We start from the raw sequence: 17,873 nt of genomic DNA, 5'->3' as shown, positions 1-17,873 counted from the left end.
GGAGTATCAGGGTTGCCATTTCTTTTTTATTGAAAAAAAATTCTTTATAACATTTATTTATTTTTGAAAGACAGAGAGAGACAGAGCATGAGCGGGGAAAGGGCAGAGAGAGGAAGCAGGCTCCAGGCTCTGAGCTGTCAGCACAGAGCCTAACCCGGGGCTTGAATTCCTAAACTGTGAGATCATGACCTAAGCCGAAGTTGGATGCTTAACTGACTGAGCCACTAGGCGCCCCTAGGGTTGCTATTAAATAAAAAGTCTTATAGAACTATTTGAATAATCAGATTGTGTGTACAAATAACATCAATCAAGCAACAACTAAAATTTTGATTTAGACCATTAAAATAAGCTCCTCTTTGGATCCAGGTGGCCTTGCCCCACTGTTTCCTCACACAAGTACTGCTGCTAAACATCTCATGTTATTCTGATTCCTGATCTTTTCACTGGGACCTGTGCTCTCTCTCCTTGGACACTGTGTTCACTGTATTCCTAACACACTGCAATTACACAAGGTATCTTGTCTAAGTCTTTTAAAAACTGTTGTACCCTAACTCCAAAGCTGTATGACGTCTTTACTATTCCCTCTGCTCCTGTATTTTTTCTGTTTTCCTTAAAAAAAAAACAAACAAACAAAAAAAAAAAACTCTTAGGGGCACCTGGGTGGCTCAGTTGGTTAAGCATCTGACTTTGGCACAGGTCATTATCTCATGGTTCATGGGTTCGAGCATCCAACTCTGTGCATCCAGCTCTGTGCTGACAGCTTGGAGCTCAGAGTCTGGAGCCTGGAGCCTGTTTGAGATTTTGTGTCTCCCTCTCTCTCTCTGCCTCTCCCCCACTGGTTCTCTCTCTCTCTCTCTCTCTCTCTCTCAAAAAAATTTTTTAAAGAACTCTTACTAATCAGAAGTGCGTGGGTGGCCAAGTCAGTTAGGCATCCGACTTCAGCTCAGGTCATGGTCTCACAGCTTGTGGGTTCAAGCCCCTCATCAGGCTCTGTGCTGACAGCCTGGAGCTCAGAGTCTGGAGCCTGGAGCCTGTTTCAGATTTTGTGTCTCCCTCTCTCTTTGTCCCTCCCCCACTCACACTCTGTCTCTCTCTGCCTCAAGAACATTTAAAATTTTTTTAATAAGGGGCGCCTGGGTGGCTCAGTCAGTTAAGTGTCCAACTCCAGCTCAGGTCATGATCTCGAAGTCCGTGAGTTCCACCCCGCATCGAACTCTGTGCCGACAGCTCAGAGCCTGGAGCCTGCTTCTGATTCTATGTCTCCCACTCTCTGCCCCTCCCCTACTCGTGCTCTGTCTCGCTCACTCTTAAAAATGAATGTCAAAAAAAATTAATTTTTTAAATAAAGAAAAGTACTCTTACTAATCAGATTTTCTGGACTCATTTTTTAATAGGTAAGAGCTCATTCTTGCTCAATTGTTCCTTTTCACAGCATTCTGTTCATGTTTAGAAAATAGATCATCTGTGTATGTGTATATACATATTTTTCATTGTGTCAAAACACATAAAATTTTAACTATGGGGGGGGGGGTGCCAGGGTGGCTTAGTCAAGTTAAGCATCCGTCTCTTGATTTTTACCTCAGGTCATGATCTCATGGTTTGTAAGCCCCATGTCAGGCTCTGCACTGACAATGCAGAGCTTGCTTGGAACTCTCTCTCCCCTACCCCACTCACGCTGTTTCTCAAAATAAATAAAATATGGGCACCTGGGTGGCTCAGTCAGTTAAGCACCTGACTCCTGGTTTCAGCTCAGGTCATCATCTCATGGTTTATGAGTTTGAGCCCCCACATTGGGCTCTGTGCTGACAGCGTGGAGCCGGCTTGACATTCTCTCTCTGCCCCTCTCCTGCTCACTCTGTCTCTCTCTCAAAAATAAATAAACCTTTAAAATAATTAAACTTAATTTTTTTTTAATTTTTAACCATTTTTAAGGACACAGGTCATAGACCCTGCTTTCAATTGGGTATATATGCAGAAGAGGAGTTACTGGATCCTGTGGTAGTTCTATTTGTAATTTTTTGAGGAACCACAATACTGTTTTCCACAGGGACTTTACCATTTACATTCCCACCAATTGTATACAAGTGTTCCAATTTCTTTTCAACGTGTTTTTTTTTGTTTGTTTTGGGGGGGGGGGGACAGAGAGAGACAGAGCATGAACGGGGGGAGGGCCAGAGAGAGAGGGAGACACAGAATCGGAAACAGGCTCCAGGCTCCGAGCCATCAGCCCAGAGCCTGATGCGGGCCTCGAACTCACGGACCGCGAGATCGTGACCTGGCTGAAGTCGGACGCTTAACCGAATGCGCCACCCAGGCGCTCCATGTTCCAATTTCTCCATGTACCCACCACCATCTCCACATCCCCACCTCATCCCCGCCACATCCTCACCAGCACTTGTTTTGAGAGCAGCTATCCCGATGGGTGTGACGTGGTGTCTCACTGTGGTTTTGATTTGCACTTTCCTAATGATTAATGATGTTCAACATGTTTTCACGCACTCTTTGGCTATTTGTATGTCTTCTCTGGAGAAATACCAAGGCCCTGTGCCCATTTTTAAACCAGATATTTTATTGCTGAGTTGGAGATTTTTTTAATATATATTCTGAATAATAGCCCTTCATCAGATAGGAGTTGCAAATATTTTCTCCTAACCCATAGGCCTTTTCACTCTGTTGAATGTTTCCTTTAATGCAGTTTTAAATTTTGATGTAGCCTAACTTATCTATATTTTTCCTTTGCTGCCCATGTTTTAGATGCCACATGTAAGAGGTCATTGCCAAATCCAATGTCATGAAGCTTTTCTCCTGTTTTCTTCTATTAGTTTTATAGTTTCAGCTCTTATACTTACGTCTTTGTCCCACGCTGGATTAATTTTTGTATGGTGTTAAGTGAAGGTTCTTTTGCATGTGGTTGTCAGGTTTTCCCAGCACCATTTATTGAAAATAATCTTCCCCTCATCCACTGAACAATGCCCTTGTGGAAAGTAGTATCACCATTTCTGGGCTCTCTATTCTATTCCATTGGCCTATATATCTGTCATTATGCCAGTACCACACTGTCTTGATTACTGTAGCTTTGTAGCAAGTTTTAAAATCAGAAGTATGAGATTTATAACTTTGTTCTTTTCCTAGAATGTTTTGTCTATTTGGGGTCCTTTCAGGTTTTATACGAATTTTAGGATGGAATTTCCTATTTTGGCAAAAAAGGTTGTTGGCATTTTGAGAGGGATTGTACTAAATCTGTAGATTGCTTGGATAGCATTGACAGCTTAATTCTTCCAGTCTGCAAACATAGGGTGTCCTTCCATTTATAGTATCTTTAACTTCTTTGAGCAATGTTTTATAGACTTCAGTGTACTAATCTTTCACCTCCTTGGTTAAATTTATTCCTAAGTGTTTTATTTTTTTTGAAGCTATTGTAAATGGAACCATTGCCTTATTCCTTTTTGTTCATTGTTAGTGTATAGAAGCACAGCTGATTTCTGTGTATTTTGTGTCCTTAAACTTTACTGAATTCTTTTATTAGTTCCAACAGTGTGTGTGAGTGAGTGAGTGAGTGAGTGAGTGAGTGTGTAAAATCATGTCACCTGTGATCAAGGATAATTTTACTTCTTCCTTCTCAATTCTGATGCTTTTATTTTCTTGTCTAAATGCTCTGGCTAGAATTAATTCCCATTACCATGTTGAAGTGATGAAATCCTTGTCCTCTTCCTGAGGAAAAACTTTCAGTCTTTACTACTGAGTATGATGTTAGCTGTGGATGTGTCATCTATGGTCTTTATTATTTTTAGGTAGTTTCTTTCTATTCCTAGCTTGTTGAGTGTTTGTTACCATAAAAGAATGGTTAATGGTTAATTTTGCCAAGTATTTTTTCTGAGCTGGGATGAACATGTAGTTATTTCCCCCACACTCTGTTAGTGTAGCACTATATTACATTGATTGACTTTAATTTGTTGAACCATCCTTGCATTCCAAGAGTAAATCCATTTGGTCATAGTATATAATTCTTTTAATGTGCCGTTAGATTTTGTTTGCCAGTACTTTGTTCAGAATTTCCGCATCACTGTTCATGGAATATCAGTCTGTAATTTTGTTCCGGGAGCTTGTTTCCAGGAATTTTCCATTTCATCTAGGTCAACCAATTTGTTGGCATATAATTCTTCAGAATGCTCTCTTACATAATTCTTTTTATTTGGTAATAGTGTCCCAACTTTCATTTCTTCTTTTAGTTATTTGGGTGTTCTCTTTTTAGTCATTCTTGCTAAAGGTCTGCCAATTTTGTTGATCTTTGGGTTCATTGATTTTTCTGTTTTCTCTAATTTATCTCTGTTCTAATCTTTATTTTCTTCTTTCTCCTGGCTTTGGATTTAGTTCATTCTTCTTTTTGTAGTTCCTTAAGGTGTAGAGTTAGGTTTCTGATTTGAGATCTTTTTTTATCTTTATTTACTTTAGAGAGAGAGATAGCACTTGTGAGCAGTGGGGGGGAGGGGAGGGGGAAGGGAGAGAGAGAATCTTAAACAGGCTCCACGTTCAGCATGGAGCCCAACATGGGGCTCATCCCATGACCCTGGGATCATGAACTGAGCCGAAATCAAGAGTTGAACGCTCAACCACGTGAGCCACCCAGGAGTCTCTCTTTTTTTAATGTAACATTTACAGCCTTTTAGCACTGTTTTCATTATATCTCATTGGTTTTTCATATGCAGTGTTTTCATTTTCATTTGTCTCAAGATATTTTCTAGTGTCCTTTGTGATTTCTTCTTGATGCTAAGAGTACTGAATTTCCATTATTTGTGAATTTTCCCATTTTCCTCTTACTGTTCTAGTTTCATTCCATTGTGATTAGAAAATATACTTTGTATAATTTCAATCTTCTAACCTTATTGACTAGTTTTGTAGCCTAACATATGGTCTATCCTGGAGAATGTTACCTGCGCACTTGAGGGGGAAAAATGTGTATACTGCTGTTGTTGAGTGCTCTGTTAAGTCCTCAAGGCTCTGCTTACCTTTCTTTGTCCGTCTTGTTCCAGAGACTCAATTTCAAATGTCCTGTAAATTCACTTAGTCTTTCTTCCGACCAGTGGAGCATACTGTCCCTCTAGTGGACTTTTCAATTCAGTTACAGTATTTGTTTGGTCTTCTTTTTAATTTCTTACTCTTTGTTGGTGGTCTCATATTGTTCATAAATTATTTTCTTGATTTCCTTTAGTTTTCTGTGGTTTCCTTTAGCTTTTTGAGTATATTTAAGATAGTTTTAAAACATTTGTCTAGTATGTCCAATGCCTAGGTTTCTTCAAGGATAGTTTCTACCACTTAATTGTATTCCTTTAAATGGGCCATGTTTTCTTGTTCCTTTGATTGCCTTGTGATTTTATTGTTGAAAATTGGGCATCTGAATAAACAGCCACCTTTCCCAGTCTTTGCAGACTGGCTTTGTCTTTGAAGCAGACCTTTGCTAATTAGCAGGGTTTGTTCTGAGCCTTGAGACCAGCCTGGAGTGAAGGCTTAAGGTCTCCTCAAGTCTTTTCCACACATGCATCTTGCCTGAGCCTGTGTGTGAACTTTTCTGATTCTTAAGTATACACAGCTGCTCTTAAAGGTCTTAATTTTGGGGCGCCTGGGTGGCTCCATCAGTTAAGCACCTGACTTCAGCTCTGGTCATGATCTCAAGGCTCATGGGTCTGAGTCCCGCGTCGGGCTCTGTGCTGACAGCTCAGAGCCTGGAGCCCACTTTGGATTCTGTCTGTCTCTCTGCCCCTCCCTCGCTCATGCTCTGACGCTCTCTAAAAAATAAACATTAAAAAAAAAAAACAAACAAAGGTCTTAATTTCACAGAGTGTCACCCAACTCCTCAGGGTCTTAAATATTAAATATTCGATTGTATCCCTCACCCCTAGTACCTTGCCCCAGGCATCTGCAGCTCTGGAGTCCCCTTGCAGCTTTCACAAACACTATTTTCACAGCTTGAGATATGAGCATCCCCCCCGCCCCACCTCAGAGAAAACAGGTATCAGTTCCCCAAACAGCCCCCCGACAAGCTTAAATGTTGCAGGTAAAGTCTGCCCTGCTCCCTCCTGGTAGAGGCAGGGAATTTGCAACTGGGCTGTTGCTCCCCTCAGATCTCCTGTGCTGGGGGCGGGAGGAGAGGGGGAGGGGAGTGGGTGGTGCAAAGGTGCATAAAAATGCCACCAAACTTCGTACCACTTCAATGTGGCTTTTTCTTGACTAGGTGTTCCTGTAGACCTGTTTTCCAGAGCTTCTATAAAATTATTTTAGCTATTCTCTAGTTTCTTGCTTCATGTGTGCGTGGGGGTGGGGGGGGTGGGGGATGAGGGTTTGAAGTTTCCTAGACTGCTGTTTTGCAAGATGTCAGATATATTTTCAAAGTTTGCTTTTTCTCCCTAAATTCTAAGTCTTTCTCATATATATCAGAGGTTATCATGTGCCACATTTTGCTCTAAGCACTTTATAGGTATCATGTTATGTAAGCCTCACCACAACCCTAAGAGGCAGGTACTATTATTTTTCCCATCTTATACTAGAGGACAATGAAGTTCAAAACCCATCTTGCCCACAGAACCACAGCCAGTAAGTGATGGGGGCAGGGTTCCAGCCCTAGCAGTTTGGTTCTAAAGCCACCACCGTTTTTCACACAGCAGAGTTAGCCACCTCAGGTCACTCTGTGCTGACCCTTTTGGTCCAGGATGCTTTTTATTTAGAGTCCAGTGAGCATCCAGTAGATGTTTTCTTCTAGAGTCGAGAAAGCACTGGCTGTCTTTCAGGTCTAAGAGGAAGGTGGTCCAGGGGCACCTGGGTGGCTCAGTTGGCTAACCATCCGATTCTTGATTTCAGATCAGGTCATGATCTCATGGTTTGTGAGATCAAGCCCCACAATGGGCTCTGTGCTGACAGTGCAGAGCCCGCCTGGCATTCTCTTTCCCTCTCTCTCTGCCCTCCCCTGCTCAATTTCAATCTTGATCTCTCTCTCTCAAAATAAATAAACATTTAAAAAAAAGAAGGTGGCCCGGCTTATCAGAGGCTCTATAAACACTAGTGGGGTTCAAGTGAGCCTCAAGGTGGGGAGCAGAGTAGGAGAGTCAGCCTTTTAGTTGGGAATCCTCTATTATGTTCATACCTCTTCTACCCCTTCCATGAAGTGCCAGTTTCTCTAGGAAAGACTCCTCAAATCCTTTGCCTAGGGAAACAGCCCTGGCTGCTGGCACTGGAACAGCAGGGAAGAAAATATGGCTGAGGGTCTCACCTGTCCCCATAGAGAATTTATCTTAATTCCTCTTTTTGTCTCTTAATATTTATTTAAATTAACTCTCAAAAAAATATTTCAGTGGAATTGACACACAATGTTATATTAGTTTCAGGTACACAACACAGTGATTCGATTTCTCTGTATGTTACGCTATGTTCACCACAAGTGTAGCTACCACCTGTCACCATATAATGCTGTTACAGTATCATTTACTATATTCTTTATGTTGTGCCTTTTATACCCATGATTTATTCATTCCATGTTTTATTTCATTTTATTTTATTAATATGAAATTTATTGTCAAATTGGTTTCCATACAACACCCAGTGCTCATCCCAACAGGTGCCCTCCTCAATGAATTCCTCTGTCTTCAACCTCCACGGCTTCCCTCTGCTGGGCCTGGTGTCTCCTATTTTTCTGACTTTAAGTCCAAGTGTTGTCCATCAGACATATAATGCAAGCCACATTTCAACGAGAGGAAATTAATTTTAATAATTTAACCCAATGTATTCAAAATACTATCATTTCAGCACATAATCAATATAAAAAAGTATCATTGAGGTGTTTTACTCTTTTATTGTACTGAGTCTGATATTCGGCATGTACTTTACACTTCAAGTCCATCCTTTTTCAAAATGGTCACAGTGCTCAACAGCCACACGTGCCTCCTGGCTACTCTACAGGGCAGTGATGGTATAGAAAATAAACCTCACGTCTGCCACTAGGAGAAAGAATCCTCTAGTTATGCAGGGTGAGAAGGGAGACAGGTGGTGAAGGAGAATCCCTCCAAGCCTTTCAGGGGTGCTGCTCATCAAACTGGCCCATTTCCTAATGGTCTCTCTCTCTCTCAAGCAGTCTCATGGTTACAGTTTCTCTGCCATGTTAAGTCAGTTTTCACTCTCTTCCTACTGGCTTTTCTTGGGGGGGGGAAGCTTATATAATATCTAACATATTCCAAAGAACATATATATAACACATATTTAAGAAATAAAGCCTAAAAATACAGTTGTGAGCCCCCCATCTCAACCCCCACCCTACTTAAGAACTCAAACATCAGCTGTAGGGTTGTTTCTCCCAGTTTTATTCCTCTGTCTCCCCACTGGGGAAGAATCAGCAGCCCGAATTTTGTGTATCAACATTTTGCCTTTTTTTTTTTTTGGTTTACCACACATGTATGTAGCTATACATAAGACAATGGTCACTTTGCTTGTCTTTATTGTACTGTACATACTTTTTGGCAACTTGCCTTCGTAACCTACAGGCTGTCTTGAAGACCCACTGATGTTGCTGCAAGAACCTACCATTCACTCACTGTCGTTGGTCCATAATATGCCATCGTGTAAACAAAGACATTTGGGTTGTTTCCAAGATGTTTATTAGTATGAAGAGTGCTACAGAATTTCTCTAGAGTTCCACCAAATGGAAATCATGGATCACAGAATACAAGAATGTTCAGCTTTGCAAGTTAATGCCGGTCCATCAATTTACCTTCCTCAACAGCAGCAGATTAAGATTTCCAACCCACTCACACCCTCTCCAACACTCAGTTTTGTCAGATGTCTTAATTTTTGCCAACAGACAGCTTAATTTTTGCCAATCTAAGTAACTGTAAAGTGGAATCTCACTGTAGCCTTGGAATACTAATGAGGCTGAGTATCTTTTTATACGTGTAACCACTGTTCTTGTTACTTTTTCTTTGACATGCCTGTGCGTCTTGTGTCCGTGGGTAGGAGTTCCTTAAATGTGCTGGACTATAATCCTTTATGGGCTATACATGTTGCAAATACACTCCCACTATGGCTTATCTGTTCACATTCTTTATGGGTACCTTTTGATAAAGGGAAGATCTTAATTTTAATCTAGTAAAGTGGTCATTTTTACTTTAGAGTTGACATTTTTTATGACTTAAAAACAAAAACATGGGGCGCCTGGGTAGCTCAGTCGGTTGAACGTTGGACTTCAGCTCAGGTCATGAACTCCCGGTTTGTGAGTTCGAGCCCTGCATTGGGCTCTGTGCTGACAGCTTGGAGCCTGCTTCAGATTCTGTGTCTCCCTCTCTCTCTGCCCCTCCCCTGCTCATGCTCTGTCTCTCTCTGTCTCTCAGAGATGAATAAATGTTAAAAAAAAAAAAATTAAAAACAAAACCAAAAAACCTTTCCTACCTAGGTCATAAAAAAGTATTTTCCTAGACTGTGTTCTAGAAGCTGTTCTTCAATTAACCTGAAACTGGTTTTTCTGTACATTGTGTATACATTCTTTCCCAAGTGTCACACACTATGAACTGAGAGATCTATCCTCTGCCCCAGAGATACGTCATTCTACTTTTGCCAGGTACTGTTTCTCGGGCCTGTTTCTGGCAGCTCTTCTGCTGCATGGGCCAATCTGTGCTTCCCTGAACCAACGGTCAAGTCAGCCTCGACACTGATAAGGCAACTGTTCACACCTTACTCTTCTTCAAAGTGTCCTACAATATTAGGACTTCATTCTTCCAAACGTTTTAAAACTGACTTGTCACATTTCCCAAAAACCCCTGTGGAGATGCACTGAATCCACAGATCAATGTAAGAACAGGTGACTTAACCATATCGAGTCTTTCTAGCCAAGAAAACCCTGTTTCTATTTATTCAGATCTTCTTTAATGTCTAATAAAGTTGTACACTTTTCTCCATTTAAAAATTATATGCATCTTATGTTAGTTCCCATTTACATCAAATATAGTTCAGTCAGAAGAACAGAAATCATGCTAGGTATTTCAAAAAGAGAGGAGTTTAATAGAGGGAACAGGTCCTTTCAGAACAATCGAAAAGGCCAGAGTGTGCATAAAAGTGAACCACCTGAACCTTCCCTTTTACCTCTGCAGTTGTAGTCCAGAGTCAGGAAGCTGCCCACAGGACAGGAAACGACAGAAAACCTCTGCCAGTTTCACAGCTGCTCTGCAGCCCAGCGGCAGCCAGCCAGAGGAAGATGTGGAAACACTGCACTTCCTCACCTGGGGCTAAGCCCATGTACTCACACCACTGCCAGAGGAAGAAGGAGCCCACCTCCCTTCTACCTTGCAAACTTCATGGGCAGGATCTCATGGGCCAATTGACATCCAAAGCCTGCTGGCAGTGGGGTCTGAATGTGATAGCCCCAGCCTTGCAGGCCAGACTATATCCAGCACGCCCCCATTTCCCATCTTCCCCAAACATGCTGAAATTACTGGTCTACTGTTACATCTTTTCCCATTTTCTTTGTCCCTTGGTTTTATGTTTTTATACTCTTTCACTAAAATTTTAGCAGGCTTTCAGCAGGATGATGAAATAATCTTGTGTGGTCTCTCCAGAAGTCCTGAAGTCCATGTTCAAAAACCTGACCAAGTGTGGCTAAGGCTTTGCACAGGTTTACTTAAACTCTCCCCAGATAAAGGAAGGCCACAGCAAAAGTGGTTATCAGCTAACCTCCTGTCCACACTCCTCTCCCCACACACAAAGATTTTTCTTCTTCAGTCACAACCACTGGTCCTCAACAGATGACCGAACACATGGAATATCAGCACCCCAAGCACTGAGTATTTCATGCTCTCCGGGCTGGTACCAAAGGAAGGTGCAGGTGGGCTCCCAGACACAGGGCTGTCCCAGAAGCTTCTGCCCCAGCTGCCACCATTCAAATTCATCTGGAAAGGCAAGTACCTGACCACAGACATTTACAATCCAACGAACAGGCTCAAGGGATGACGGGGGGTGGGTAGGAATGCCCTCTAAATGGCCATATTTTCAGGCAAATTCAGTCTGACCAGACCACTTCTGTTTCTTATTTGGAAGCCCCTTCAAAGAACTGTCCCCAGCTCAAGTGTCACCTATTTGATATCCTACTGGATCTCCCTGGTTGGAGTTAATTGGTTTTCCTTCAGTACCTGACTTACAGGAATTATAACACTCCTTCTATTTACTGAATGTTAAAAAGGACCTCTGCTCTAGACCAGGTCACACTTAGAAGGAGGACAGGTCTCCTGTTCTCAGGGAGGTCTAGAAGGAAAGATCAAGCATGGGTACAGGTAATGGTGAGAATTACCCATGGTTTGGGGCTCTTGGGTGGCTCAGTCGGTTAAGCGTCTGGCTCTTTCATTTTGGCTCAGGTCACAATCTCGCAGTTGTGAGATCAAGCCCCGCATCGGGCTCCGTGCTGAGCATGGAGCCTGCTTGGGATTCTCACTCTCCTGCTCTCTTTGCCCCTCCTCTGTTTTCGCATGGGCAAGTGCGTGCACTCTTTCTCTCTCTCTCCCTCTCTCAAAATAAATAAATAAACACTTAAAAAGGAATTACCAGTGGGGTTCTAGATGCTGTCACAGGGAAGGAGCAGGTGCTGGCAGAAGCAAACCTCCAGGCAGAAGGCTCAGAGATGCCTGCTTGCTGTGGTATCATCTGAGCCAAGCCCTGAAGGACAGGTAGGATCTGCCCACATGAAAATAGAACAAGAGAATCCCAGGAAAAGAGAAAGGCATGAATGAAGCATGTGTTTTCCACACAGGCATGAGCACAGGGAAGACACTACCACCTCCCACCCCCAAGAGAACCAGAGATGTAGCAAACACTGTTACTCATGGGTATGTCAGACTCCCTGAAGGTGCTGGGACAGAAACCAAATGGAGAACCAACAATTTAGACTTTCTGTGGCATCTGCATAGATCTTTAGGAGCCCATGCACTGTCAGGAGAAAACCCCCAAGTGAAAGATTACTAGGGACTGAGTGAGCAGGATGGGCTGGCTGAGCCAAGGCAGTCCAAATGACCCGCGGGATTCTAGCAAAGTCTCAAACGGCACCTATCTCTAGAGCCAGGCATGGGGGGAGGCAAGAGGGCACCACACTTCAGGGGCACTGCTCTCAGGGCCAGCAGTGCCTTCTGAAATGTGACGTCCTTGGCACCCCTCTTGCCTCATCCCAGCCCCAACCCTGCCATCTTGCAAGTTCTGGGATCTGCCCATGTTGGGCATCTATTTTTAAAAAGCAGAGAAAGAGGGGTGCCTGAGTGGCTCAGTCAGTTAAGCGTCCAACTTTGGTTCAGGTCGTGATCTTGTGGTTCGTGGGTTTGAGCCCTGAATCAGGTTCTGTGTTGACAGCTCAGAGCTCTCTGACAAAGAGCTGTGTTGACAGCTCAGAGCTTGGAGCCTGCTTTGGATTCTGTGTCTCCCTCTCTCTGCCCCTGCTCATGCTCTGTCTCTCTCTCTCAAAAATAAACATTAAAAAAAAAATTTTTTTTTAAGCGAGAAAGAGAGAGGGGAGAGGGTTAGCTCAACATAACCTCCCAATGAGTGGATACAGAACTGGCTGCAGCAGACGTCATCCTCCCCCCCCCCCCCCCATCACACAGCTGTCACGGAAAGGCAGGGCCACTGGCGTCCACCTGCCCGACACACTCACCTGGACAGTCGGCTTCGTCGCTCTCATCCTCACAAGTTACCCAGCCGTCACACTGCCAGGGGAGGGGGATGCACTGGATGGCACCACTGCGACAGGCAAACTGCCCTGGGTTGCACCGCAGTTCTGTGGAACCAAAGGGCAAGAGGCCATTGAGGAAGCCGCAGCAGCAGTGGAGACCTGTGACAGCCAAGCCTGCCACCACTGGGTCCTGCCGCCGCTCAGACCCATGAGTGTGGGCCCTACACAGTCAGCCTGCCCACAGCCCACCTCCTCAGGGGCCTGCACGCGTGCCCCAAGGAAGAGCCAAGAGCTGTGCCCGTGACACAAGTCCCCAGAGCAATGCACCCCCAAGACATCGATCTTTATGCACCACCTCAAATACACACTTGACACTTCTGCTCCAAGTCAGGCTCTGCACTAGACTACAGAGGTCACAAGAGGGCACACCTCTCACCTCCTGAGGAATTCTGGGTCAACAGGGATGAGACACACACACACAGGTTTCTGACAAAGGGCAAATCAGTAGGGAGCACCACAGGAGTGCTCAAACAGCATGAAGGAAGGAGAAACTGCCTGCACCTGACAGGCTCTGGAATCCTTCTTAAAGAAGGTGGATGTAAACAGGGTTCCCAAGGCAGGTTGACGGTTTCAGTAGACACACCTGATGTAGGAAAAGAACATTCCAGTAGACACATCTAATATAGGAAAAGAACATTCCAGAAAAAAGTTAAGGCTTATGGAACTATCACAAGGCAGGAAAATATGCCAAATAGACTTATATTTCTGGTCGTGAGCTGACAAACGACCAGAAATATAAAAGAGGTCAGACTGTGGAGACTCTGACCCTTACTGAGAATGTTGTAGACAGCCAGAGGTAATTTAGTCAGTTAAGTAACATGATGATATCTGTGTTTTAAGCAAGGTAGAACTGGCAGTGATTTCTGGAAACAATTATAATAGAGGTACCACACAAAAATATTAAATATTTCAGCAAAGTAAAAGCTTGAACTCAGGCAGGGTCGGCAAACTACAACTCACAGGCCAACTCCTGCTCTTTCCACTTGGTTTTTAAATAAAGTTTTATTGGAACACAGCCACAAATACCTATGGTCTGTGGCTGCTTTTGAGCTACAACAGCAGAGTTGTGACTATGACTAACAGAGACTAAATGACCTGCAAAGACAAAAATATTTACTCTCTGGTCCTTCAAACCAGACTTGTGAAATGAGGTAACAGCTGCTATATGGAAAAAGCTAGAACCAAGGAAAAGCATGAGGTGTGAGGGATGAGGTCTTGCACACCAACCCGATGACACAGGAAGAAGAAACAAACAAAGCTCACTTACGAACGAAAATACACAGCTCTATCTGCTCCCTCTGGGGTCTTCCTTGTCCTGGAATCATTCCATTGAAATCCAGGAAGGAAAAGTAACTATTCCCATCCCTGAGCCCTGTCCCACCACTGGCCTAAGTAACAAGAGGCAATCATCACTCTAATTAACCAAGGAAGATAAACCTAGCAAATTAGGTAGGACGTGGAAGCTAGGCCTGACCCCTCCCCTCACCACCACCCCTAGACAGCCACGTTGGGCATCGTGTGCCTCAGTATCTGTATGTTCAGGAGAGCCTCTTCAGTGCTCTGCAAAGAGGGACAACCCACATCCCCACCAGGGTCAGGCATACATCTGAGAGTCTTCCACTCTGAGGTGGGGATGGAACAAGGGCCAAGGCAAGGAACTGGGAATCCAGTGTTCATTCCTCTCTGCCTGCCACTACACACTGGTGATAGATCAGTCCATCTAACCACAAGGAAAACCTTTGTTATATATATATATAGCACTGACAAAATAGTCACAATGGTATATATTTTGTAAAGGCTTTCAGCCAAGATGGAGTTATAGGCATAGTTAACTATTCACTTGAAACAACCAGGGGGAGAAAAAGGATAACATAAAAGAAAACACCAGTATTCCAGACATTGACATCAAACAACAAAGGATAATGTCCCTGAGTTAGGAAACATATGAGGTGAGCCTTACTGCCTCAAGAACATTTCCAGGCTACCAAGCAGGAAGAGGGACTCCAGGGCAGGTTGGGGGAGGGGGGTTGGGGGGGTGGTGGGGGGCAGGTGCGGAAGACTCTTGGAGGTGAGTGGATGCAGCTAAAAATTGGGAAAAGCAATCACAGAACAGCTCCAAAAAGTCCCGGAGAGAGATGCACAGATGTTAAGACTGCAAAGATCCAGGGGCACCTAGGTGCCTCAGTTGGTTAAGCATCTGACCATGATCTCACAACTCGTGAGTTGGAGCCCCGCATCCAGCTCTGTGCTGACAGCTCAGACCCCGGAGCCTGCTTCAGATTGTGTGTCTCCATCTCTCTCTGCCTCTCCCCTGCTCACGATCTGTGTCTGTCTGTCTGTCTGTCTGTCTGTCTCTCTCTCTCTCTCTCTCAAAAATAAATAAACATTAAAAATATTTTTTTTTTTTAAACTCCAGAGATCCAGAGAGGAATCCCTCGGGGAATGAAGCAGAGTACTTGATCAGTGTGTGGTGTGAAGAAACTACCCCAGGTTGGAGAGAAAACTACCCTATAGGATAACAGGGAAACAACAATTGCAGTTCAGCAGGACCACAAATGGTATACGTTCTCAGGAGCCAGAGTGGAAAAGCTCATAACCTGTAGGGCATCAAGTAAATTTACTCAGATGAGTCCTGTCTCGTTAGTGGAGAAAAATTAACTCCAGACTAAACGAACGCAGCCTAACAATGATTAAAAGCAAGAGCTGAAAGGATCAAGTTGTTTCCAAGTAACATCCTAGAACAAAGCTCAAGAATATTTATAGGAATGCAAAAATAGGCAACAACCAAAAAAGGCAAGATTCACAAAGTCTGGCATTCAATAAAAAAATTACCAGACATACAAAGAAACAGAAAATTATGACCAAAATTTAAAGAATTCAATCAAACTGACTCAGAAATGGTACAAATGATAGGGTACACAAGGACATTAAAGTTAAAACCGAGTTACAAGTGCTCAAGAAGCTAGAGGAAAAATCAAACACGTTAAGTATATATGGAAGATTTTAAGAAAGAATCAAACCCACTGCCTAGAGATGAAAACTACAAGGCCTAGCATGAACAGATTCAGTTTTACAGAGGAAAAGATGAGTGACTTGAAGACAACAATAAAAACTCTAAATTAAAACACAGGGGGGATGGCACAAAAACAGACACATAGACCAATGGAATAGAATAGAAACCCCAGAACTAGACCCACAAACGTATGGCCAACTAATCTTTGACAAAGCAGGAAAGAATATCCAATGGAAAAAAGACAGTCTCTTTAACAAATGGTGCTGGGAGAACTGGACAGCAACATGCAGAAGGTTGAAACTAGACCACTTTCTCACACCATTCACATGGTGAGAATAAACTCAAAATGGATAAAGGACCTGAATGTGAGACACAAAACCATCCAAACCCTAGAGGAGAAAGCAGGAAAAGACCTCTCTGACCTCAGCCGTAGCAATTTCTTACTTGACACATCCCCAAAGGCAAGGAAATTAAAAGCAAAAATGAACTACTGGGACCTTATGAAGATAAAAAGCTTCTGCACAGCAAAGGAAACAACCAACAAAACTAAAAGGCAACCAACAGAATGGGAAAAGATATTTGCAAATGACATATTGGACTAAGGGCTAGTATCCAAAATCTATGAAGAGCTCACCAAACTCCACTCCCGAAAAACACATAACCCAGTGAAGAAAAGGGCAGAAAACATTAATAGACACTTCTCTAAAGGAGACATCCGGATGGCCAACAGGCACATGGAAAGATGCTCAACGTCGTTCATCAGGGAAATACAAATCAAAACCACACTCAGATATCATCTCACGCCAGTCAGAGTGGCTAAAATGAACAAATCAGGAGACTATAGATGCTGGAGAGGATGTGGAGAAACGGGAACCCTCTTGCACTGTTGGTGGGAATGCAAATTGGTGCAGCCACTCTGGAAAACAGTGTGGAGGTTCCTCAGAAAATTAAAAATAGACCTACCCTATGACCCAGCAATAGCACTGCTAAGAATTTACCCAAGGGATACAGGAGTACTGATGCATAGAGGCACTTGTACCCCAATGTTTATAGCAGCACTCTCAACAATAGCCAAATTATGGAAAGAGCCTAAATGTCCATCAACTGATGAATGGATAAAAAAAACTGTGGTTTATATACACAACAGAGTACTACATGGCAATGAGAAAGAATGAAATATGGCCCTTTGTAGCAACATGGATGGAACTAGAGAGTGTTATGCTAAGTGAAATAAGCCATACAGAGAAAGACAGGTACCATATGGTTTCACTCTTATGTGGATCCGGAGAAACTTAACAGAAACCCATGGGGGAGGGGAAGGAAAAAAAAAAAAGAGGTTAGAGTGGGAGAGAGCCAAAGCATAAGAGACTCTTAAAAACTGAGAACTGAGGGTTGATGGGGGGTGGGAGGGAGGGGAGGGTGGGTGTGGGTATTGAGGAGGGCACCTTTTGGGATAAGCACTGGGTGTTGTATGGAAACCAATTTGACAATAAACTTCATATATTGAAAGAAAATAATAAAACACAGGGGGGAAAAAGGCTGGAAAAAATGAACTGTGAGCTGTGGGACACATGGACGGAGCAGGGGGAGGGGGAGACAAACAACAGACAAATATTTTAAGAAACAATGGCAAAAAACTTCCCAATGTGATGAAAACCCATAAATCCACATCAGTCAGTGAACCCCAAACAGAAGAAATAGAAAGAAGACTAGTCTAAGGCAAATTACGATTAAATTGCTTAAAACCGGTGATAAAGAGAAAATCTTGAGTAGCCAGAGAGGGGTGCCTGGATGGCTCAACTGGTTAAGAGTCCAACTCCTGAATTCAGTCCAGGTCACAATCCCAGGGTGGTGAGCATGATCCCGTGCTGAGCATGGAAGCCAGCTTAAGATACTCTTTCGGGGTGCCTGCGTGGCTCAGTCCAACTTCGGCTCAGGTCACAAGAGCATGGTTTGTGAGTTCAAGCCCCACATCGGGCTCGCCAATGTCAGTGTGGAGCCTGCTTTGGATCCCCTGTCTCCCTCTCTCTCTCTGCCTCCCCTGCTCATGCTCTCTCAAAAATAAATAAAACATTAAAGAGAGAGAGAGAGAGAGAGAGAGAGAGAGAGAGAGAGAGA

General features: G+C 43.4%; 1 protein-coding gene across 7 annotated transcripts in view; it reads right to left on the bottom strand.

The window, feature by feature from the left end:
• DGCR2 (DiGeorge syndrome critical region gene 2) overlaps positions 1-17,873 on the bottom strand; it is a 98,406-nt gene that overhangs the window by 50,406 nt on the left and 30,127 nt on the right. For 4 of the 7 annotated variants that reach the window (XM_045042012.1, XM_023241677.2, XM_045042013.1 and 1 more), the window contains exon 2: positions 12,665-12,787. The exons of the other annotated variants lie outside the window; for them this stretch is intronic. In XM_045042012.1, the coding sequence (XP_044897947.1) occupies positions 12,665-12,787 (123 nt within the window). The remainder of the gene's footprint in view (positions 1-12,664; positions 12,788-17,873) is intronic. 7 annotated transcript variants of the gene reach the window in all.

Source organism: Felis catus, chromosome D3, assembly GCF_018350175.1.
Source record: "Felis catus isolate Fca126 chromosome D3, F.catus_Fca126_mat1.0, whole genome shotgun sequence".
Classification (NCBI taxonomy): domain Eukaryota; kingdom Metazoa; phylum Chordata; class Mammalia; order Carnivora; family Felidae; genus Felis; species Felis catus.
This window is presented reverse-complemented; position numbering and strand designations above follow the sequence as displayed.